This window comes from Chiloscyllium punctatum, chromosome 5 (assembly GCF_047496795.1).
Source record: "Chiloscyllium punctatum isolate Juve2018m chromosome 5, sChiPun1.3, whole genome shotgun sequence".
In the NCBI taxonomy this organism is placed as follows: Eukaryota; Metazoa; Chordata; class Chondrichthyes; order Orectolobiformes; family Hemiscylliidae; genus Chiloscyllium; species Chiloscyllium punctatum.
In genome coordinates this window covers 8699693-8724738 of record NC_092743.1, presented here as the reverse complement: position 1 = coordinate 8724738, position 25046 = coordinate 8699693, and the positions used below count along the sequence as shown (strand labels likewise).

At 43.0% G+C, this 25046-nt stretch overlaps 1 protein-coding gene across 1 annotated transcript in view; it reads left to right on the top strand.

The window, feature by feature from the left end:
* The window catches only part of LOC140476861 (desmocollin-1-like), a 43022-nt gene extending 18400 nt beyond the window's left edge, over window positions 1-24622 (top strand). The window contains exons 8-17 of the mRNA XM_072569731.1: window positions 1351-1523; window positions 3509-3643; window positions 6241-6426; window positions 8227-8474; window positions 11041-11183; window positions 14453-14686; window positions 16005-16229; window positions 18726-18853; window positions 19773-20111; window positions 22156-24622. Of these exons, the coding sequence (XP_072425832.1) occupies window positions 1351-1523; window positions 3509-3643; window positions 6241-6426; window positions 8227-8474; window positions 11041-11183; window positions 14453-14686; window positions 16005-16229; window positions 18726-18853; window positions 19773-20111; window positions 22156-22350 (2006 nt within the window). The 3' untranslated portion in view covers window positions 22351-24622. The remainder of the gene's footprint in view (window positions 1-1350; window positions 1524-3508; window positions 3644-6240; window positions 6427-8226; window positions 8475-11040; window positions 11184-14452; window positions 14687-16004; window positions 16230-18725; window positions 18854-19772; window positions 20112-22155) is intronic.
* The last annotated feature ends 424 nt before the right edge of the window (window positions 24623-25046 follow it).

Here is a 25046-nt window from a genome sequence, read left to right as displayed (position 1 = left end):
CTTTTGATATGGCCGAGCAAGACACTTAATTCAAGGGGTAGTTAGAGACCTGCAACAAATGCTGGCTTTGCCATAGATATTGGAGTTTGATTTAGATAAATGTGAGGTGCTGCATTTTGGAAAGGCAAAACAGGGCAGGATTTATACACTTAATGTTCAAGTCCTGGGGAGTGTTGCGGAACAAAGAGACCTTGGAGTGCAGGTTCATTGTTCCTTGAAAGTGGAGTCGCAGGTAGATAGGATAGTGAAGAAGACATTTGGTATGCTTTCCTTTTATTGGTCAGAACATTGAGTATAAGAGTTCGGAGGTCATGGTGCAGCTGTATAGAACATTTGGTTCGGCCACTTTTGGGAATACTGTGCAATCCTGTTCTCCCTGCTATAGGAAGGATGTTGTGAAACTTGAAAGGGTTCAGAAAAGATTTACAAGGATGTTGCTAGGGTTGGAGGATTTGAGCTACAGGGAGAGGCTGAAAAGGCTGGGCTTATTTTTCCTGGAGCGTCGGAGGCTGAGGGGTGACTTCTTGGAAATTTATAAAATCATGAGGGGCATGGATAGGATAAATAGACCAAGTCTTTTCCCTGGGGTCAGGGAGTCCAGAACTAGAGGGTATAGGTTTAGGGTGAGAGGGGAAAGATATAAAAGAGACCTAAGGGGCAACTTTTTCATGCAGAGGGTGATACGTGTATGGAATGTGCTGCCAGAGGAAGTGGTGGAGGCTGGTACAATTGCAACATTTAAGAGGGTTTGGAGGGATATGGGCCGGGTGCTGGCAGGTGGGACTAGATTGGGTTGGGATATCTGGTCAGTATGCATGAATTGGACCGGAGGGTCTGTTTCTGTGCTGTTTATCTCTGACAATCTAGCTCTACGTGACAGAATCAAGAAAGGGCATGTTGTCGAGATGCATATGCCACAGGATACTGGCAGAGGTCACTTTGGCCACTTTCTGGGCTGTGTTGCCTGTGTGAAACCTTCTGGATTTGAACAGATGCTTGTGAGCACATCAATGTGTCACATTTTGTTTTGAGTTGCTGTACTCTGCTGCAGGATGAATTTCTAAGTAGGTTAAGCTTTTTGTTTTAGGTTATGTCTGCTGATTTTTGTTTGTTTTTATTTAAAAGGACAAGCTGTCCTTGGTATGTAGGTATCTATTTTAATTGTACCCGCCCAGGAAAAATGAAACCAATTGACATCACCTTAACTATCGGTATCTTGTGTGCCATTGAGTAGGTGGACATGGAGCCTGATTTAAATTAGAGGAGTCCATTTTTTAAATATAATAAACTTTCTCAATGTGACGTTTCCTGAAAGCGGCTGTTAATTATCCTTTGCACTTTCAATTTTAGGTACTTCTTTCTTCAAGCTTACAGCTACTGACCTTGATGAGCCCAATACATTAAATACTCTGCTTCGTTACAAGGTTCTGTCTCAGGAACCAGCCTCAAAGTTTGGCCAACTATTCTCTGTTGATGAGCGAACAGGCGAACTCAAAACACAGACTGATAAACTAGACCGAGAGGTAAGCCTGCTTTCAAACTCCTTTATTAATGTGTGATTCTCAGCAGGATTGTGGGTGTTCTTATACCCTGAACGACCGCAGCAGTTTGAGAAGGTAGCTCGCTCCCACCCTTAAGGGATTGATGTTGGATGTTGGCCCCACCCAGTGCACAAATAAAAATAAAACATTGTAATTCTTGGATCTAAAAGTGCAAGAGTTTGAAATTCACAGCCTGTTATTTTACATCGGAGAGAGCAAGCTGCGTGGCACAACCCTGTTGGTGGTGTAGGAGACCATGAAAATTTCCAGTGCTGGAAAACCCTTTGGGAGCTAGACCCTCCACATCCTCTGAAATGTTTTATTTTCTATCACGTGATGTCTGTCACTGTCCAAATGTATTAAATTTTCGTTTCATTTCCCCCAAGTGTGTGCACTTCAGGTGTAATACATGTTAAGATGATCAAGTTCAGCTTAGTTCTTGCTGCGTGCCCCTTCAAACAAAACCAAAGAACTGCAGATGCTGGAAATTAGAAATTGCTGGAAAAATCTCCACCGATCTGGCAGCATCTGTGGAGAGAAAGCAGAGTTAACGTTTCGGGTGCAGTGACCTAGGTCTCGCTCTGAAGACTCTGATCGGTTTAGCTCAGTTGGCTGGACAGTTGGTATGCGAATCATTGTGATGCCTACAGCATGAGTTTAATCCCCACACTGGCTGAGGTTACTATGAAGGACTCTCCTTCTCACCCTCTCCCCTCACTTGAGGTTTGATGACCCTCTGGTTAATCATCATCAGTCACCTCTCTCCAATGAGAGAGCAGCTCAATGGTCTGGTAAGACTGTGCTGACGCACAGTCAGTTCTGAAGAAGGCTCACTGGACCGGAAATATGAACTCTTGATTTCTCTCAGCAAATGCTGCAAGACTTACTGAGTTTTCCCAACAATTCCTGATTTTGTTACTAGTTTCCCGTATGTTGGGAGTCAGTTGGCTTGGCTGGAGCAGCTCGAGATTCAGAATAAGGGGCTGGTTATATAGGGCAGGGACTTTAAAAACGCAATGTCCCACTGTTATGTGAAAATTTGGCATTTTTTGCCTTGAAGAGCAATTGATTCTCTGTCATTGGTGTAAGTATATTCAAGGCAGAGATTATTATATTAAGGGATTTGTGAGCAAGGAGGCACAGTTAGTGTGTGTGAAGGCATCATCTGCTATGATCTTTTAAATGGCTGAGCAGTTTTGATGGAACCCGTTGACTGAACATTATATCCTTGGGACATTCTCCTGCACTTCAGACCATTACCCTGGTTAAATAAATTATTCAGTGGCCCCTCAAATGCCTTAATTGAACTTGTCTCTGTCATTAGATTAGATTAGATTACTTACAGTGTGGAAACAGGCCCTTCGGCCCAACAAGTCCACACCGCCCCGCCGAAGCGCAACCCACCCATACCCCTACATTTACCCCTTACCTAACACTACGGGCAATTTAGCATGGCCAATTCACCTGACCTGCACATCTTTGGACCGTGGGAGGAAACCGGAGCACCCGGAGGAAACCCACGCAGACACTGGGAGAATGTGCAAACTCCACACAGTCAGTCACCTGAGGCGGGAATTGAACCCGGGTCTCTGGCACTGTGAGGCAGCAGTGCTAACCACTGTGCCACCATGCTGCCCTTTCAGCAAGTGGATTTCTGACCCTAACTACTCTGCAGGAAGTATTTTTTCCTCAACTTTGTATTTTTTTCCTTTTGTAAATTACTTTCAAACTGTGTCCTCTGCCTCACGATAAGTTAAAAGTGGGAACAGCTTCTTCCGATCTACTCAGCCCATACCTCACACGAGTTTGAAAATGTTAAATCAAATATCCTCATTGCCTTCACCCCACGGAAACCTGTCGCAACATTTTTTCCAACTTTGTGGAACAGGGCATTTTTTGAGTTAAAAGTTTTTTGAAAATTATCGTTGTGTGGCATTGTTTCACAATCAAACGTTCAATACCTCTAGGAGCAGGACACTTACACACTCACAGTCGAGGTGAGAGACATGGAGGGAAAACCTTACGGATTATTTTCTACGGGAACTGTTGTTGTGCACGTTACTGATGTGAATGACCATACTCCAACATTTAGGACCAACAAAGTAAGTTGTTGTGGAAAATAAGTCAATATAAATAAAATATGTTGTTTTTCTGCTGACCTGACTTGAGCATCAGTGCAAGTTTGTTGCTAAGAAAGAGTGCAGCCAGCTCATTATTCTTTGGCTATCTATTGTAGAGTATTTCAGTTAGGTCTAGTCTTCTCTTCACTGTTTTCTATCCTTCAAGTAATTATCCCATTCCTTATTGAAAATTGTAATTGAATCGCTGTCCTCCACAATGTTTTCTTGGCTGCACATTCCAGACCACACAATAACATACTCCTTGTCATTCCTCTTGGCTGCTTGCCATCTGTGACCACAGGTTACTGACCAGAAGGAGGCCGTTCAGCCTATCATAGCTATTCTAGCTCTCTGATTGAACATTATATCCTGGGGCCATTCTCCTGCATTTCTGATCGTTACTCTGGTTAACCAGTCATTCGGTGTCCCCTCAAATGCCTTTAATTGAATTTGCCTCCATCATGTTTTCAGCAAGTGGGTTTCTGACCCTAACTACTCTGCAGGAAGTGTTTTTTCCTCAACTTTGTATTTTCTTATTTTGTAAATTACTTTTTAAACTGTGCCCTCTGCCTCACGGTAAGTTAAAAGTGGGAACAGCTTCTTCTGATCTACTCAGCCCATACCTCACCTCACATGAGTTTGAAAATGTTTAAATCAAATATCCTCATTGCCTTCACCCCACGGAAACTTGTCGCAACTTTTTCTATTCCCATCTTTCTTTCTGCATGATATTTACTCAGTCTTGGAACAGGTCTCCTGAATCTGTGTATATGTGTGTGTGTGTGTGTGTGTGTGTGTGTGTGTGTGTGTTTGTGTGTGTGTGTGTGTGTGTGTCTCGCCCTTGCTCTGTCTCCCTCCTCCCACCCTGCTGTTGACCCCTCTCTCGTGGTTCCCAGAACTGTGCACAGTACTCCAGGTGAGGTCTAACTAGTCCAAGTTCAACATAACTTCCTTGCTCTTGTAAACTCTGCCCTTATTAATAAAGCCCTATGTTTGAACAGCTCTCTAAACCTGCTACTGCTGCTGTATGGTGTCTATGTTTTTATACTGTTCTTTTGTCCCAAAAGGGATTACCTCGTGTTTCTCTTTGCACTGCATTGACGTTTGCCATTACTCTGCCCTCCCCACCAGTTGTCACTGACCTTTCTGCTGCTCTATCAGTACTGTCGTCCTCATCACAATGTTTTATAGTAAAGATCCAGATCGTTCATGTATATTAGGAAAAACGAGGATTCCAATATTGACCCAAGGGGAACTTCATTCCAAATCTTCCATCCTCTCTCAAGCCTAAAAATATCCACTAATCATTATTGTTTCCTAATACTCAGCCAAATTTTATATCCATGGGGCTTCTGTCCCCTTTGTTCTATGTGTTGTAACTTTGTTTATGAATCTGGTGCGTGGCACTGTGTCAAATAGCTTGATTTGGAAATCCATGTACACTGCGTTAGCAGCATTACCCTCATCGATTGTGTTACTCTTCAAAACACTCCTGCAAATTAGCTCAATGCCCTTTTACTCTAGAGTAATCCACACTGGGTCCCATTAGTTGAATCTCACTTGTCATTGTGACTGTTAACTCTGTCCTGAATTGTTGTCTTCAGAAGTTTCCCCACCACTGGTCTGTAATCACTGGACTTATCCTTGCACCCCTTATTTTGCTAAACCAAAAAGCTGAATGCTTACAATTTCTAGCACTCCAACTTAAGGAAGAGTGAAAAATTACAGGCAGTGCCTCTGCAATTTTTGCATTCTCTTCCTTTCAATGTCTTTGCACGTTTCTCGCTTGTTCCATCAAAATACCCCTTGGATTTAGGAAGCCTCCTACATCTTGAAATTTCCTCTGTTCTAAGGACACCAGTCCTAGAAATGACTTACAGTTTTTACTGCCAGAAGATGATTGGTTCTACGTTTTATCATGAACTACCTTGTCATTTACCATTTCATTCATTCAAAATCTGCACCTTGGTTTTTAAAATTTAAACTTGTTCTTGTCTGTGTTGGATTATGGAGTTGAAAGTGGAGTTGATTATCAGCAAAATATTGACATTGGACTAAAGTGCTTAATATTTATGAAGCGATCATCACTAATGAAGACATTACGGCTGTGAAGATATGGATGGAATTACTGTATTATGGCGGAGGAAGGCCATTCAGCCCATCGTGCCTTCACTGGTTCTGTTCCCTCCAGTGAATCTCCTGCCTTTTTCCCCATATCCCTGCTCACCATTTTCCATCCAAATAATCATCCAGTGCCCCCCCTTGAATACCTTAATTGAACCTGTCTCCACCACATTTCCAGGTAGCGCATTCCAGAACCTAACTACTCACTGAGTGAAAAGTTTTACTTGAAATAATCTTTTGCACTTGTATATTTTGGGTTTTGAAACCCTGTTGTGATGTTTAGTTGTGACTATTTGATTTCAAAATTCAGATTTCCAGTTTTCTTTTACCACCTCTCAAACATGCATTAACTCCTGTCTCATTGAAGATTTTACTGTTAACAACTTAACGCTGAGAATATTGACTGAAAAGAGATTGGACTTTTTTTTTAAGATTAAGATTTTGTCTTGTTTCAGTATATGGTTTGGGCTAACGAGAGTGTAAGTGACGTGATGATCCTCCGAATGCCAGTTGATGACGAGGATATGAAGGACACCAATGCAAGCAGAGCTGTGTTCACTATCATTAACGGGGACAGTGATGGAAATTTCAAAGTCATAACTGATCCCAAGACCAATGAGGGTCTCTTATACATTGTAAAGGTAAGCAAGTGTTTGTGTAGCAAATCAGGTTGCTGGGGTGTCACTGAGACGTTACAAGATTTCAATGTCATTGCCATATAGACAAAATTGAAGCTCTGATCTTTGACGTATTTTTGAGGTCCTTCTACCATAAGATGTAGGAACAGAGTGAGACCGTTTAGCCGATTTGTGTCTATTTCACTGTTCAATCATGGCCGATGTGTTTCTCAATCCCTTTCTCCTACCTTCTCCCTATAAGCTTTGGTCTCCTTACTAATCAAGAACCTATCTATCACTGTCTTTAATATACTTAAAGACTTGGCCTTGACAGCCCTTTGTGGCAACGAGTGCCATGATTCACCACCCTCTGGCTGAAGAAATTCCTCCTCATCTCAGTTCTAAAGGATTGCCCCTTGCTGTGCCCTTGGGTCCTCGTCTCTCCTACTAGTGGAAACATCTTCTTCATATCCCCACTCTATCCAGACCTCCTCAGTATTCTAAGTTTCACTGAGATTCTCCCTTGTCCTTCTGCACTTCACCGAGTATGGACCCAGCGTCCTCAATTGCTCCTCAAGCCCTTCGTCCCTGGGTACATTCTTGTAAACCTCCTCTGGACCAACCTAAAGGCAAGGAAAGGCTGGAGAATCTTGGCTGATCTGTTAACATTTTTTTGGAGAGAGAAAGAGGTAATGCTTTTGAGTTTGACATGACCATTCGATACGGGGCCCAAACCTGCTCATAACATTCCAAATGCAGTCTGGGCCAATTTGTTGTTTGTTTTTGTTTATTGGATATGCCAGTGACTATCTCTCCCTAAACACCTCTGGTTTCCAATAAAATTTAGAGCACGTACCATTTATTTTCATTTTTTAAACTAATCCCTACAATCTGTCAAACATTCTTTAAAATTTGATTTTATATCAGTTTTCTGTGAATGTGGGGGTAATGTGGACAGGAGAAACCACATTTTGACTTGCTATAATATAAAATTAGAAAGCACTGGGGAAGCTTGGCAGATTTGTCAATGTTTGTGGACAGATGCGAATAGGACCAGGTTAGATTGGAGTGTCTGGTCGGTTTTGGTGAGTTGGACCAAAGAATGTGTTTCCATGTTCTATGAATCTATGACTTTGAGAAACTGAGTTAATTCTTTGAGTCTAACGTGACCCTTCATTGGAAACTGAAGTGGGCTGGAAAAGTGATATGTTTTATACTCTTGCAAAAAGGGGAAGGAGGAGCAGGTGGAAAATTGGCAAAATCTGTTGAGAGATAGAGAGAAACACAGTTTTGACTCCAGTGACCCCCCCTTCAGAGCACTGTTTAGTCAGAGTGCTGATGAATGGTCACTGGACTCAAAGTTAACTCTGTATCCCCCTGTACAGGGGCTGCCAGACATGCTGAGCTTCTCCAGCAATTTCTGTTTTTGCTTCAGATCTCTAGTATCCACAGTTCTTGGATATTTTCATTTTACTATGTCTCAGAGAGGAGGGAGTGGAGTGTTGTAATCAAAAATGATGGGCCGAGTCAGTCTGAAGTATTGAACTCCATGTTGAGGCCCGAAGATTGTAAATAATTTGAAAGGAAAATAAGGTGCTGTTTGTCCAGCTTGCATTGAGATTCGAAACAGCCTTAGGACAGAAATGAATTTACATAGTGCCTTGGACGTAACACAGATAATTCCAAAGTACTTGCATTCAGTACTACCAATCACCTAGCAGTGAATTTGAGTGTTCAATGATCCACTTTAAGGTGGGCTTGCAGGATTAATTGTTTTGAAGTGATTCAAGTGTTTTGATGTAATCTTTCCTGTCTGTTCTACAGCCCTTAGATTGTGAGAAAACACCAAAAATCCCATTGGAAATTGCAGTGGAAAACGCGGTCCCTCTGACTGGAAGTTCTGCTTCGAAACAAACTACTTCAGTAATAGTCAATGTTGTGAATATAGACGAAGGTCCAGAATTTGAGCCTGCTGTCAAACAAATCTGGACAAAGGAGAATGTGGAAATTGGACACGTTTTGGGCTCTTATGTAGCAAAGGATCCTGAGACTCGAAGCAGTGATGGCATCAGGTAAGGCTTTTGCTTATTACTGACTTGAGGGTAAAACAACAAGAACTGGCCCTTACCTAAGGAAGGCTGTACAGGAATGCACTGAAAATCTTCAGTTTTGTGGAGTGGGGAGATGAAGCGGAGGAAGAACTGGAAGGGCATCTTGATGACATTCAGTATAACGGGGTGGGAGATCAGGTACCAGAGGGGCTGAATGATCTGTTTCTGTTAAAACTTTTGAAAGTCAATAAATCAACCAAACAAGCAATGTCTTGACCTGCTTCTATTTTTCCATTGTGTGCAGGTGAATTGTGCAAATTGAACTAAATGCTGCGATGCAGTAAAGCAGATTTGGAAAGGTGGCATGGAGGCTCAGAGGTTAGCACTGCTGTCTCTCAGCGCCAGGGACCCAGGTTCGATTCCACACTCGGGCGACTGTCTTTGTGGAGCTTGTACATTCTCCCCATGTCTGAGTGGGTTTCCTCCCATGTTCCAAAGCTGTGCTCGTTAGGTGGATTGGCCATGGGTATTGTGGGGTTACAGGGAAAGGCTAGGGGTGTGGGCCTGGGTGGGATGCTCTTTGGTGGGTAGGCGTGGACTTGATGGGCTGAATGCCCTACTTCCACACTGTAGGGATTCTATAAATATTTAGTTGCTGTCTTGCAAAGACATCGAAATTACACAAATTTAAAGAAAACCTGATGAGAAGATGACAGAAAAATCCTAAACCTAGGGTCAATAAATAAAAGGTCCTTACTAATAACTCAAATAAGGAATTTAGAGAAACTATTTTCAGGATGTATAATACTTGTTTGAATAGCTACTCTTTAGAATTATCCAGGAGTGAATTGTCACCATCTTCTGCAAGGCTTGTTGCAGTCTCTCAACAACAAAACTTCTATGTAGCCCTTCATTTGTAACATAATCAAAAATCCGAAGATGTTTCGTAGGGGTGATTTATAAAAGGAGAGTAGTACTCTGAAACACATTGGTCAAGCTCTTGGTTATTTGAGCCAAAGAAGTTTGTTTTATTCATTCATGGGATGTGACTAGGCTAGTATTTATTGTTCATCCCTAATTGCCCCTTGAGAAGGTGACGGTGAGCTACCTTCATGAACCACTGCAGTCCCTTGTCTGGAGTTCCACAGTTTGACACAATGACAGTAAAGGAACAGTAATATAATTTCATACAGGTTAGTATGTGGCTTCAAGAGGAACTTGAAAATGGTAATGATCCTTTGCATCTGCTTTCCTTCCCCTTCTAGTTAGTAGGGGTCACTGGTTTGGAAGATGCTGTTGGAGGAGCCTTGGTGAATTACTGCAATCCATCTTGTAGATGGTACACACTATTGCTACTGAACTTTGGTGGTGGAGGGAGTGAGTGTTCATGGAATCTCAACAGTGTGGAAGCAGACCATTTGGTCCATCAAGTCCACACTGACCCTCCAAAGAGCACCCCACCCAGACCCACCTCTCTGTTATCTCTGTAACCCTACGTTTTCCATGGCTAATCCACCAACCCTGTATATCTCTGGGCAGTTTAGCATGGCCAATCCAACCTGACCTGCACATCTCTTGGTTTGTGGGAGGAAACTGGAGCACCCGGAGGAAACTCATACAGACACTGGGAGAATGTGCAACAGCAGTCGCCCGAGGCTGGAATCAAACTCTGGTCCCTAGTGCTGTGAGGCAGCAGTTTGAACCACTGAGTCACTGGCGCAGTGAGCAAGGTAGATGGGGTGCCCAAACAAAAGTGGCCTGCTTTGTCCTGAATGGTGTCAAATTTCAGGAGCGTTGTTGGAACTGCATTCACCCAAGCAAGTGGGAAGTATACCATCACACTCCTGACATGTCTGTTGTAGGAAGCTCGAGGTGAGCTGCTCGCTGCAGAATTTCTAGGCTTTGACTTGCTCTTGTAATGACACTTCTTATTTTCAGGAGTGTCTTACAGGTTACGAGCAAGATAGAGACGTTTGGCTAGGGAATGCCAGTGCCTAGGCAGCTAAAGGTTCATAAGTATGACTTCATAGCCCTAACTCTAAGTATCTGTTCCAATGGAACAATCGCCAGACCATGGCAACACGACGGCTGGAGGAAGAGCGACTCATCTTCTGCCTAGGAGCCCTCCAACCACAAGGGATAAATCGGATTTCTCCAGCTTCCTCATTTCCCCTCCCCCCCACCTTTTCTCAGTCCCAACCCTCAGACTCAGCACCGCCTTCTTGACCTGCAATCTTCTTCCTGACCTCTCCGCCCCCACCCCCACTCCAGCCTATCACCTTCGCCTCCTTCCACCTATTGCATTCCCAATGCACCGTCCCCCTAAGTCCCTCCTCCCTACCTTTTATCTTAGCCGGCTTGGCACACCCTCCTCATTTCTGAAGAAGGGCTCATGCCCGAAACGTCGATTCTCCTGTTCCTTGGATGCTGCCTGACCTGCTGTGCTTTTCCAGCAACACATTTTTAAGCTCTGATCCCCAGCATTTGCAGTCCTTACTTTCTCCTAGCATCTCCGTTAAGCATTATTCAGTGACCTGGCTTGTATTGGCAACTTTTAAAATGTTGTATTTCTTATTTGACTATCCAGGTACAGGAAACTAAATGACCCTGCAGGTTGGGTTTCCATTGATTCACAAACTGGTGAGATCAGAACTACTGCTGTGTTGGACAGAGAGTCTGAATTTGTAAAAAATAATAAGTACAATGTTACAGTGCTGGCCATAGAAGACAGTAAGTACAAACCTAATGTGTCTTTCTATATTGTAATAATTGGGGGAAAAATGCACTGAACGGAATTGTTTGCCATTCCTTTATTAAGAAAATGCAAAACGATGTTGATTTTTGTGTGTATATGTGTATATTAAATATAATATGTGCTCAGCATTTGATCCAAAGGGTGAATGTATAGCTCTTAGCTGTATAGGCCATCCATTGAGTTTCTCCCACTTTGTGACCAAAGGTAGTGAGGATGTGTAAGGATTAAATTGTTTAGTTCTTTGTTTCTGTTTACCGCCTCTTTATTCTTTTTCTCCTCTTACCCTTAGTGCGTGCTGTGTGTGTGTGTGTGTGTGTGTGTAGCTCCTCCCACCCTGACATTTGGGTACATGCAAGTGCTAAATTCCTGTTTTCTTAAGGTTTCTGGCCCACTAATATGCAAAGCATCTGCTTAACGACAGTAGAGAAAAGTAACTAAGCTTTGTTGAAGAGTCGTGAAACAAAAGGAGTATTGCGTGCAATCCTGGTCTTCTACCTATCGGAAAGATGTTGTGAAACTTGAAAGGGTTCAGAAAAGATTTACAATGATGTTGCCAGGGTTGGAGGATCTGAGCTACAGGGAGAGGCTGAACAGGCTGGGGCTGTTTTCCCTGGAGTGTCGGAGGCTGAATGTTTAGAGGTTTATTAGATCAGGAGAGGCATGGATAGGGTAAATAGACACTTTTTTTTTCCCCAGGTAGGGCAGTCCAAAATGAGAGGGCGTAGGTTTAGGGTGAGAGGGGAGAGATTTAAAAGGGACCTAAGGGGCAACCTTTTTCTCACAGAGGGTGGTGCGTGTATGGAATGAGCTGCCAGAGAAAGTGGTGGAGGCTGGTACAATTACAACATTTAAACGGCATCTGGACGGGTATATGAACAGGAAGGGTTTGGAGGGATATGGACAAAGTGCTGGCAAATGGGACTAGATTAATTTAGGATATCTGGTCAGCATGGGCAAGTTGGAGCAAAGGGTCTGGCTTTCTGTGCTGTACATCTCTATGACCCTTTGACCTGTCGAGTGGATATTGGCTCTCTCTAGCGCAGTCTAGTCTATTCTACTCGCCATTGTGTATCCTCATAAATCTGATCCATCAGGGATTGCCAGTGCAATTTCCACTTTAAACCATGGACTTCACTTATACCGCCCTCTGTCTCAGGTCATTATTGGTTATAGTGCAAAAGGGGTCCCTCTTCAACCCCCCCAACCCCCTCCCCACCCCTTTCCAAAACCTCTGTTTAAAATTATACAAAGTCTCTCCTCCAGCGCTGTCTTCAGGAAGAGTTCTAAAGATTCCAGTCCTCAGAAAATCTTTTGCCACGTTTGTTCAACCCATTATACCTCTTTCCTATCACCTTCTCAAGACCACTTGGGAATCGCAAATAAATGCAATCTTCTGACAACAAGCATAAATTAGTGTAAGATTATTTTCAAAATTACTGGCTTCCACATGCACTCTATCACAGTGAGCACACCTTCCACAGACTGAAGAGATGAGAGCCAATGCATTTCCATTGGATAAAGCTGGAATATTTTAACCCTAATCACTACATCTCTGATCTCAGCCTCTGATTTTAAAGTAAATATTGAGTGTTCACCACCTTGGCAGCTTACATATGATATTATTTTATAACTTCTGATCATATGCAGCCATAAGCTAGAGATTCCACATTCCCATTTGCACAGGATTCATGGAATCGGTGATTTCATGTTTTCTCGAATCCTGGTTAGCTGAGTATTGATGAAGTTTCAATGTGTGTTCCCTCCTTTGCAGCTGTTCTTTCTCTCCTTCCTTGTAGCCTTCGCTTACTCCCCTCTCCTGTTCCAGCTTCCTTGCGAGCCTTTTTGCTCTGTCCTTGCAGTCTCCCCACTTGCACTTTGTCTTGACAATGTCCCCTCTCATCTTGTTAAAACATGACGACAGAATTCCCAAATGACTGCCCCCCAGGTCTCGGCATTTCCTCAGTGACTTGCCTGTGTAACGTTGCTTCCTTCCTTCCTTTTACCATGCTGGCTACTCCCTGAATTATAGACTGTTTCTCTCTCCTCTATCTGGCTGGGTGGCAAAGTGAGCCCATTAACAGTGAGCTCAGGAGCAAGCCATCCTGGGGCTGTGGCAGTGCGCATTGTAGCTTCTGTCCATTGCACTAATGAGTTGGGGCGGAAGACAGACGATAACCACCTTCTGATTCATCAGGCCTGTTGGAAATTGAAATTTTCTACATGTTTTGATGATTTTTGTGGGTGGTTTTGCCCATCACCCCCCTGTGCATTTTGAGCTGCCTGAAGGGCAAAGAATGATCCTGGAAATTTCCTTATGATTATTGGGGAACCTTTTTTTATTGCAGAAGTCACGAGACTGCTTAACTTGTTGGAATCCCTTTCCTTGCTTTGAAGCATTTATCATGAATTTTTTAAAAATTAGTTTTGACAGAAGAAATGAACTCACAACTTTCAGAGTAACTGTGATTTGGTGTCATGGTGCTCTCTATAGCTGTCATCAGCTGTTGCAGAGGTGACTGTACTCTGTAGGAGTGGTATGACTTTAAACCTACTATCTAAGGTCAGTGATTAACCTGTGTTCATCAACTCTGAAATGACTGACTGACTACGCTCTGTCAAGTGTCAAAAAACAACCCTTATTATAAAGGGTGCAGGAAATAATTTGTGGCTAGTCTAGGGACTGGATTCGGGCTTATTAACCACACTATTTCTAAAGTTGCCAGAAATCCTTTTTTTTTCCCCTAGAGCCCGTCCAACCCTGGTGGTCAATTTGTCATCTTGGGTGAATAAGACTGTGCACACTTCTCCCCCTTCTTTGTTCCATATTGTACGTTACAGAAAAATGCACTGCGCATGATTTACATTGCATGTCATTATGCTCAGTTCACCCAAACCTATTGGATGTCACTTCTAAGAGCAGGATTGGTCCAGTCCAACCCTTGGGTCAGTTCTGCTATTCAATTAGATCATGTTGCCTTGATCAACAAGCTCCACGATTCACCTGCTTCAGATATTTGGTCTGGAAGTAGCAACAGTGTATGCAGCTAAGAATGGTTGGATCTTTGGATTCCAGGTCTCTCTCTTCGGGTGGAGACTATCCAAGGGAACCTGTCTTCAGAGAGTCTTTCCCTGTGTCATGCACCTCAACACTTGCGATTATTTTTGGAAATCATGTTTTAAGGTTTTTTGCCTTTGGCTTGAACCTGATTTTTGGTTCCCTTTTTTCATTCCCTTGTTATACTAGGAGCTCCTTCAAGGACGGGAACTGGGACAGTGGTGATCAACCTGGATGATGTGAATGACCACGTTCCACTGATCCGTAACAATCAGTTGTACATTTGTGAGAACGGACAGCGTCAGTTTGTCAATGTGTCGGCTGAGGATTCTGATATTGCGCCTAATTCTGCTCCATTTACATTTCTCCTGCCGGATGAACCACCAGAAATTAAAAGGAAATGGACGATCACCAACCAAATGGGTATGCACTTGTGTTTTTAAAAACCTGCCGTCTGATGTTTTCGATTGTGTTCCTTTTCCGGTTGTGTGTATGTCTGTAGACTCTCTTCCAGGTTAGCAGTAATCGTCACTGAATGCTGCTTTCCACAATCTCTCTCAAATTAAAAAGCTGCCACTCTTGTATCGCTGGGTCAAGATGGTAATAGTTACTGATATGTTCTGGCTATTGATGTCAGTGTACAAAGTTAAAAATCGCAACACCAGGTTATAGTCCCACAACCACCTGATGAAGGAGCGTCGCTCCGAAAGCTAGTGCTTCCAAATAAACCTGTTGGACTAGAACCTGGTGTTGTGATTGTCCACTCCAGTACAACACTGGCACCTCCAAATCATGTTAGTGTACATTATGAATGGAATATTTGTGTAGTAAGGATATCCTATTTAGAACCATTTTCTTTCCATCACCAATTCTACCTGCTTTTGAAAGGGGTGCCACGGTGGCTCAGTGGTTAGCACTGCTGTTTCACAGTACCGGGGACCTGGGTTTGATTCTAGCCTTGAGTGTCTGTTTGTTTGTGTGGAGTTTGCACATTTACCCTGTGTCTGCGTGGATTTCCTCCAGTTCCCTCCCACAGACCAAAGGTATGTAGGTTAGGATGGATTGGCTATGCTAGATTGCGGATTAGTGGTGCTGGAAGAGCACAGCAGTTCAGGCAGCATCCAAATAGCTTCGAAATCGACGTTTTGGGCAAAAGCCCTTCATCAGGAATAAAGGCAGTGAGCCTGAAGTGTGGAGAGGAGGAAAACTTCTTCAAGGCAGGCATCCTTGCAAGAGGATTCACAGTAGGGTTAAAATCTCAACCCCTTCGTGTCAATGGATGTGCTAGCTAGGTGGGCTAGCCATGGGAATGCAGGGTTACTGGGATAGGGTAGAGGGGTGGGTCTGGACAGGATGCTGTTTTGGAGTGTCTGGGTGAATTCAATGGGCCGAATAGCCTGCTTCCATGCTGTAGGGATTCTAATCTATGAAAGCTTGATGCATTTGGATATGGTACATGATGGATGCATCAGCCAAAGTTTGTAAGGTAGGAGATAAATATGCCGTGTAAAGTATCATAGTTGGACACAATTTCTGCTCACATTAAGCATGGATTATGCATGTTGTAAGATTTAAGGGTTAGATTTTTGCATCATAAAGATCTGCATTATCTTAGTGGGGTTTCCAATTTTGGTTCCTTTCAGTATCCAAAATTTAAGTAGAATTTGAAATGATTCTTGGAAAGCAGGGTTTATATTGGTACCTGTTGGGCATATCCTGAATTTGATTTCTGGTCTTCCAGGAACCTATGCCTACGTGAAGCCAGTAAATAAGCTCCCACCTGGTTATTATGAAGTTCCTGTCACAGTTCAGGACCAGCAGCACCAAGGAAAAGAGCAAACCTTGAAGATTACGATCTGCGAATGCCCCAACAATGTAAATTGTGCAGGAAGACTTGCTTCTGGAAGAGCTGTCCTTGGTGGAATGGGAATCCTTGTGATGTTGTTGGCTGCACTGTTACTACTTTGTAAGTACTGAAGGGCTAGAGGGTGGTGTGATGTTGGACTAATAATCCAGTGACCCAATCTTATCCTTTTGTGGACCGTTACAGCTAATGCAATTGATTACTACATCTGAAATATAAAGTGGTCTCCTTTCTAATTTGCAGTGAAATACAGGGATGCAGAACTTGGAGCAGGAGTAGGCCATGTGGCCCTTCGAGATTTCCCTATCACTTGATCGTCAGAAGTCACCTGACACCAAGTTATTGTCCAACAGGTTTATTTGAAATCTCACATCACCTGACAAAAGAGGTCCAGGAGCTTGTAGATTTCAAATAAGCCCGTGGTCTTGTGACAGGGTAGATGTGGCAAGAATGTCCCCTCTTACAGGGGAATTTAAAGTTAAAGGTCACCTATTTCAAATGGTCCAAGTTTTTCTCAGCTAAGAGTCTTTGGAACTCCCTGAAAAGATGGTGGGAACAGAATTGTGCAATATTTTAAATACGGATGCAGGCAGGTTGTTATTAAGCAAAGAGTGGAAGGTTATCGGGGATGTGATGGCTCATGGTGTTAACACTGTACCCTTAGGTCCTCAGAACATTACTGGGGTCTCTGGTTTGAGTTCAAATCCCACCACGGTAGGTGGAATTTGAATTCAATAAAAATCTGGAATTAAGAGTCTAATGGTGACCACAAAACCATTGTCAGAACACCCCCGCACCCCACCCCACCTCACCTTTTTAAGGAAGGAAATCTGCCATCCTTGCCTGATCTAGCTTACATGTAACTCCAGACCCACAACAATATAGCTGACTCCTTATCTAAGCTCATGGATGGGCAATAACTGCTGACTTAAAATACAAAAGTCTTGTGAATGAAAATAGTAAAACACTCCCGCTGTGTCTATTGAGGTCTCCCTGATCTTTTTCAGTGCCTGGAGAAAGTGAGGACTGCAGATGCTGGAGATCAGAGCTGAAAATGTGTTGCTGGAAAAGCGCAGCAGATCAGGCAGGATCCAAGGAATTATTCCTGAAGAAGGGCTTATGCCCGAAATGTCAATTCTCCTGCTCCTTGGATGCTGCCTGACCTGCTGTGCTTTTCCAGCAACACATTTTCAGCTTTTTCAGTGCCTCTCAATTTGCCATCATCTGCAAATTTTGACATTGTCTAGCCGAATTCCCATATTTTAAATTGCTGATACCAGAGTGTTGTACATAATATATGTAACAACTCCCCACTTACCTGGATGGGTGCAGCTCCAACTACACTCAAGAGCTTTGACACTGTCCAGGATAAGACATCCCTCTTGATTGGCACCACATCCACAAGCATCCACTCCCTCCACCACCGATGCTCAGTAGCAGCAGTGTGTGCAATTTACAGATGTACTGCAGAAGATTCTTAGACAGCACCTTCCAAACCTACGATCACTTCCATCTAGAAGCGCTAGGGCAGCAGATACATGGGAACACCAGCCCGTGCAAGTTCCTCTCGGAGCCACTCACCATCCTGACTCTGAAATATTCACAGTTCCTTCACTGTTATTGGGTCAAAACCCTGGAATTCCCTCCCTCAGGGCATTGTGGGTCTACCTACAGCACTTGGACTGCAGCAGTTCAAGAAGGCAGCTCATCCCCACCTTCTCAAGGGGCAACTAGGGATGGGCAATAAATGCTGACCAGCTAACAAAGTAGGACGGCATCATAGCTTTGAAAAACGTTATTTTAGGAACTTGAGATATTGCACAAAAATCAAAATTCTGTGGATTATACCCATCTGAAATAAAATCAGTGCTGGAAATACTCAGCAAATCAGGCATCATTTGTAAAGAGAGAAGCAGGATTAATGTAACAAAGAAATTACTGGAGAAACTCAGCAGGTCTGGCAGCATCAGTGGAGAGAAAGCAGAGTTAACATTTTGAGTCATGTGATCTTTTTTCAGAAGAAGGGTCACTGGACTAAATACGTTAATTGTATTTCTCCTCAGATGTTGCCAGACCTGTTGAATTTCTCCAGCAATTTCTGTTTTTGTTTCAGATCTTCAACAATTCTTTGTTTCAACAAACAGAGTTAAGGTTTTGAATCCAGTTTGGCCCCCTCCTTCAGAATGGGGCCCTTCCAAAGAGTAACTCTGGACTCAGTTAACTCTGATTCTCTCTCTGATAATGCTACCAGGCCTGCTGAGTTTCTTCAGCATTGTGTTTCTTTCAGCTTTCCAGTCTCTGCAGTATTTTGTTTCTAACAGTGTTAGTGTTTCAGGTTTTATGGCCTTCCATTAGAATTTTATTAAATTATGGTTAATTCAAACTAGCTGCAAGCCTTTGTCTTAACAATCTGCTATAATCTGCTTCACCCAGAGACCCACTGAAGATGTTACCTAGTAGGGTGACGAAATGTCTGGAAGTGAACCTTCCAGCTCAGCGCGCAAACCTACATCCGAAGTATTTGGCTTTATAATCCTCCGCTATATTATTTGGATGGCATTTAAAAGTGCGCTATAAATTCTCTCCTATTTCTAATAGGTTTGCTCCTGGCTGCTGTCGCTTTATATTGCGGAGGTGGTAAAGTTCCACAACCTGTGACCCATACAGGTCAATATCAACAAAATCTCCTCGTCTCGAATGATGAGGGCGGTGGTCAGCAAGATAAGGTGGGTTTTTCTAGACCCTGATCATCTGCCTTTTGTACCTCTCACCAGCTCATTGCTACTAGAGTAGGACAAAGTCTCATTCAATAAAATCTGTTACAAAGCTAAAAATGTGAGCATTATACCCAAGCTGGAAATGGTGACAACAACAGAAATAACAAAAAAAAAAACTGTAAACTGAAATTGGGAAAATAGTTAGTTGAGTGCAAACAATGGAGTTCTGCGCTACAGAAAGCAGATAAGCACTACCTCTGACCATCTTCCTCTTGGTGGTCTGAGACTCCATTAATCTGATCGATAACATCACTAAACGTTGGTGATCAGCTGCCATGGTCATGTATGTCGACTCTAAGACCAGTTGTTTCCACCTCTCTGACTCCTTCCTTAGCTCAACTCATTCCTGCCTCAAGCCTTTATCTTTACTTTTCTTACCTGTGGACTTCAGTAATTCATTGCACTCCTGCGTCCCTCAAACACTGGCAGCTGTCGCCTTTTGAAGAAATCCAAAACTTCTCTGCCTGAGGTTTGACCATTTTAGCATGATCCCGTTCTGTGTCATCCTTATCCTCACTCACCTAGTTTGTCTTCTGCAGACTCCACAGTTCTAATCTGATCCTTGCTTTCAAATTCCTTTCCATCTCTACTACCCTCCAATGTAAAGCACTCTGGTATTGGTCTCTTCTACAGGCCTGCTCCCCTCTCTTCTCCCTCCCCTGTCTAAATTGTACCATAAAGCTTTGTCAAATAGAGAGGATTTTATTGTCTTCCCTAAGATGCCTGTCTGGCTTGATCTGACAATTATTGATAACCTCCCTGTGACCTGTCTTAAAACGTTTACATTCGAGTAGTTTGTTGCTATTTCTTAATGAAAAGTCATGCATTCAATGACTAAATTCCTTAATTACGGTCTCCCGTTTCCTAGGACCTTGATGCACTGGACATCACTCTGCCTCGGAAAAGTCCATTTGCAACCGAAAGCATCCCACCTCTTGGCAACCAAGAAACAGGATTTGGACAACAGACCCAAATCTCTTCTGTCTACGTGGATGGAGTGCAAGGACCACATTTAGGGACAGTGGTGACTGATGAAATGGTGAATATAACTGGCGGAGGTATTTACGATGAATCAGTGAGTAGACATCACACACTGCATCTCCAGAATGACATAATGCATCAAGATTTGACCACAACGGACGGGTACAGACTGGACCGGAGAAACAGCCATCATCTGATGGACCTCCTTCGTTCACGTGTTGACCAGGTGACTAGTACCGTTTTGCACCACCTTGATCTGCAAAGCCTTGTACCGTGTAACTTTCACAGGGATAAACCCTTTGGGCTACACCAATTATTTTTTTTTTTGTTTTGATGCACAGAAGAGGGTAAGGTAGAAACCGGGACAGAGTGTATCAGCAAAATTCATGGGTGGTGCTAAAATTGAGGAGAAAGCAAGCAGGCAGTGATGAGGTGATAGAGTTTACAGATGGATATTGATGGGCTAGGAGATTGGACCAGAATCTGGCAGGTAGTGTTTAATGTGGATATGTGTGAGGTTGTCCATTTTGGCCGGAAAAATAAAAGGGCAAATTATTATTTAATTGGGAAACAGATGCACAGTGCAGAGGGATCTGGATGTCCTTGTGAATGAATCACAGGAAGTGGGTATGCAGGTGCAGCGGCAATAAAGAAGGCAAATGGAATCCTGGCAATTATTGCCTAAGGACAGGATTATAAAAGTAAAGAAGTGTGGTTACAATGATGTAAGGCATTGGTGAGACCGCACCTGGAGTATTGTATCCTGTTCTGGTCTCCTTCCTTGGGGAAGGATGTGGTGACACTGGAGACAGTTCGGAGCAGGTTCAGCAGGTTGGTTCCAGGGGTGGAAGGGCTGTCGAACAAGGAGCAGCTGAACACCTTGGGCCTGTACTCACTGGAGTTCAGAAGAATGAGGGGAGATCTGATTGAGGTACAGAAAATACTGAAGGGAATTCATAAGGTACGCAAAATAAAACTCTGATTACCTAAAGCCAAGGGCTTAGTGCTGGGGAAGGTGGGTCTAGTGTAGATTTAGTGCATTTTTGGCAGGACAGGTTCAAGGGGCCAAAGGGTCTCTTTTCTACCTTATTATTCTGTGAAATGAAAGTTATCAGTAAGGCTGAACAGGCTATCCTGCTTCAGAAGAAAGAGGCAATGGGAACAGTCTTTGAATGTTTGTACAGTGGGGAAGAATGGATTCAAGGGGGTGAAAGATTACCAGGGAGGAAGTTGGATTTGAAACTGCAATCCGATCAGCCAAGATCTTATTAAATGTCAGAAGAAGCACGAGGGCTGAAAGGTCCCCTCCTGTTTGTATGTAAGAAGCAATGCTTTGGTTCTGTCAATCTGCAGTACAGTACTACAAAACAATACCATTTGGCACAGAAACAGAAATTGCAAGAGAAACCCAATTTCAGAAGGTTCATCGGGCTTGAAATATTAAAAATAAAAATTCATTCACGGGGGGAGGATGTTGCTGGCCTGGCCAGCATTTATTACCCATCCCTAATTACCTAGAGGGCAGTTAAGAGTCAATCATGTTGCTGTGGGTCTGGAGTCACATGTAAGCCAGACTAGGTAAGGATGGCTGTTTCCTTCCTCAAAGCGCAATAGTGACCCAGATGGATTTTCATAACAACTGATTCATGGACTTAACCTAGAATAAAGAGTCTCATTTTTACAGAATTCAAATAATGCCAGGATTTGAACCCAGGTTCCCAGCTCATTATCTGGGTTAACAGTCCAGCGACACGGTGGCTCAGTGGTTAGCACTGCTGCCTCACAGCGCCAGTGTCCCGGGTTCAATTCCCGACTCAGGCGACTGACTGTGTGGAGTTTGCACGTTCTCCCCGTGTCTGCGTGGGTTTCCTCCGGGTGCTCCGGTATCCTCCCACAGTCCAAAGATGTGCAGGTCAGGTGAATTGGCCATGCTAAATTGCCCATAGTGTTAGGTAAAAAGGTGTACATGTAGGGGTATGGGTGGGTTGCGCTTCAGCGGGTAGTGTGGACTTGTTGGGCCAAAGGGCCTGTTTCCACACTGTAAGTAATCTAATCTAATCTAATCTAAATACCGTTAGGCCGTCACCTGTTTTCTGTCCACAGAAGTTGCCAGACCTGCTGAGTTTCTGTTTCATCTGCAGTTCACTTTTATTTTATTGTTATTTGGGGTGCTGGGAGGAGAAAAGAGGGACTTTCAGTTTTTGTTGAAATGTTTTGCTGTCACGTTCAAAGACTTGCAGGTTTTTAATATGTTGCTTGATCTGTGTTAGGTATACGAAGATGAGGAGCTGAGAGACCAAGCCATTCATGGTGACTTAGTACATGAATACCGATATGAAGGAGCTCCTTCAGTCAATGGGTCTGTCGGCTGTTGCAGTGACGTGAGGGAGAACATGGAACAAAACTACTTGAACGATCTGAGACCCAAATTTGGCACTTTGGCCAGCATGTCTTTAAAAAGATGAGGAGCATAAATTAGAGCTTCAAAATTCACTTCACTGCTTGTGAAGTTGAGAGGTTTTTTAATTGGAAGGTTTCTGAGGCAATTGTTAAGTTGTGTTCTTTATATCCAATAACTGCATGGAACAGAAATCAGAATTACTAAAGCGAATAAACCTTTCAACACATACCCCACCCCCAATTTTGTTATCGACTAATGCATTAAGAAGGTGATTGTATTTGACTCGAAAGAATATGTCTCTCAAAATCTTATATCAAACTGATTAAAAAGTTCCTGTTATTTCATGTTAAGGGCAGGACATGAATGTGAGTTTGGGGGAAAAAAAACAATATTGTCTTGATGACATTTTCAGTAGACCATCACACCATGGGCTTGTATAGTTTACACGCTGATCTATCACAGCATCTGGAATTACAGGCTGGGCTGTTTCTTTTAAAGCCTGTAGTTTAATGCCTCCTGGGTTCTATTTTGTTTCATAGTTGTTGACCGGTACAGCCAAGGGCTGCAGTGCCTTTTGGGAAACTTGTGCAGCGTGAGTTGATGCTTTTTTTTTGTTGTTGTGGGTGGGTGGAGGTGTGCATTGTAGGGGATGGTTGGAGTTTGTAGGGAATTTCGTGCTGCTTCCTGTACTGTAATGTAGGCCTGGGGGTATAATGCATGCCTGCTCTGTCTTTATTTCTTGATGTGCAGATATCACATCTGCTAAGGTTGTGCTGAAACTGACCAGTTGGACGTCCCAGTAACCTGCACTGGCAAGACTCTGACTAACCAGTGTCTCCATTGCTGGTAAAATGCAAGTGCTGCTTATTGTTGGAGTTGTCTGTCACTACTTCTTCTAAAATATAAATCAAAAAGTTTGTGTCCAGATTTTGTTTTTATATTCACTCGTGGGAGGTGGGCATCGCTGGCTGGGCCTGCATTTCCTGCTCATTGCTAGTTGCCCCTTGAGAAGGTGGGGGTGAGCTGCCTTCTTGAACCACTGCAGTCCATGTGCTGTAAATAGACCCAGCTGAATGTTGATATCCCTCCTCCCTTGTGGCTGTCCTTCATTTACTGTTATTTCAAACATTCATTTAAAACCAAAACATCATTATTTTGACCAGGCTTTTCATCATCTGGTCTGACACCTCCTTATGTGGGGCAGGGTTGAATGTGTGGTATTGGAAAAGCACAGCAGGACAGGCAGCATCCAAGGAGCAGGAGAGTCAATGTTTCGGGCATAAACCCTTCATCAGGACTGAAGAGGCCATGCCAAACTTGTGTGTTTCTTTTCTAGCACCTTGGAATATTTTATGACATTGAGGGTGCTGTACAAGAGCAATAACATGCAGCTACCAACAGAACACCTTCCAAATAAATAAAATGAGTCCTTTGAACATTATAGAGTGCACTCCTTCCCTGTATCTGAGCTGTCTTGTGTAGAAATTGCTGTAATGACGAAGGTTATAAGACTACCTTGACTCTGGAGAAGGGTGGGGAATGTCATCTGTCTTTCTAAAGGGAAATCTTACCTTGGGTTTTGCTTCATTTCTAATGCAGATTAGAAACTCTTGGTAAGTTTCAATGGGCTCTCTCACTCCAGTAAGGATGAGAAAATGGACAGTGGCTGACTTTCAGTCTTTGGCATAATGCTCCCTGCAAACATGTCTGTTAAGTTATTGATGTCTTGTGGATCTGCTCTCTATCTATAAATACTAACTGCGGTGGGTGCAGATTTGGAGAGTCTACCCATATATGTTTAATTTACTTTCATGCTTCAAATGTGTTCTTTTTTGTAACTTTCAGTCATCCAGAATATGGTAATTCTGGTGTAAATATCCACAAATAATTTTATGTGCTGTACAGTACCTGACAAGGCATTATGCACAATGTACTATCACCTATTTTAGAGCTATGATTTTCACTGATATTCAATGAACTTCGCTTCTGTGGACGACTATGTGCCTTCATATCATGTGTTGCGGAAGATCTGAGATAAAAGCCGACAGTACTAGAGGTATTCGTTTGATGTAGCAATATCCGTGGAGAGCGAAACAGCTGATGTTTTGAGTCGGAAATGAAATTTCTTCAGTTCCCTACTGTTCTTTATTTTTGGACGTTTTTGATATTTTTAATTTTCTTGAACGATGGAATTGAAAATGAATGATCCCAAGGCCGTGCCAGTTTGAAATTTGTTTATTGTGAAATGATGTATTGATGTCTGACTTTTGTATATCTATCAAAATATATTTGTAAAATAAAACTGTAAATAAAAAGGAATAAGGCTGTTTCTTGGAGCATGTAGAATTTGATGTGGTTTTTAAAAAATTAGTTCACGGCATATGGTTATTACTGGTGAAGCCAGTATTTATTACTCATCCCTAATTGCTCTATGGGCATTTCTGAGTCAGCCATATTACTGTGGATTTGGAGTCCTAGGGCAGACAAGGATGGGAGGTACCTTTCCCTAAAGGGGCATTAGTGAACCAGATGGGTTTTTACAGCAATTAATGAGCTTGAACACATGCACCAACAGGTTCAAGAGCAGCTTCTCCCCTGCTGTTATTAGACTGCTGAGTGGATCTCTGATTTCAAATCTAATGTTGACTTTGCCTTCCACACCCCCCTGAGCAGCTGTAACCTTGTATACCTGGCTCTGTCTAAACATCCTAAGATCTGTTCTGCCCTTGTTTGCCATGACCTACCTGTACTGCTCGTAAA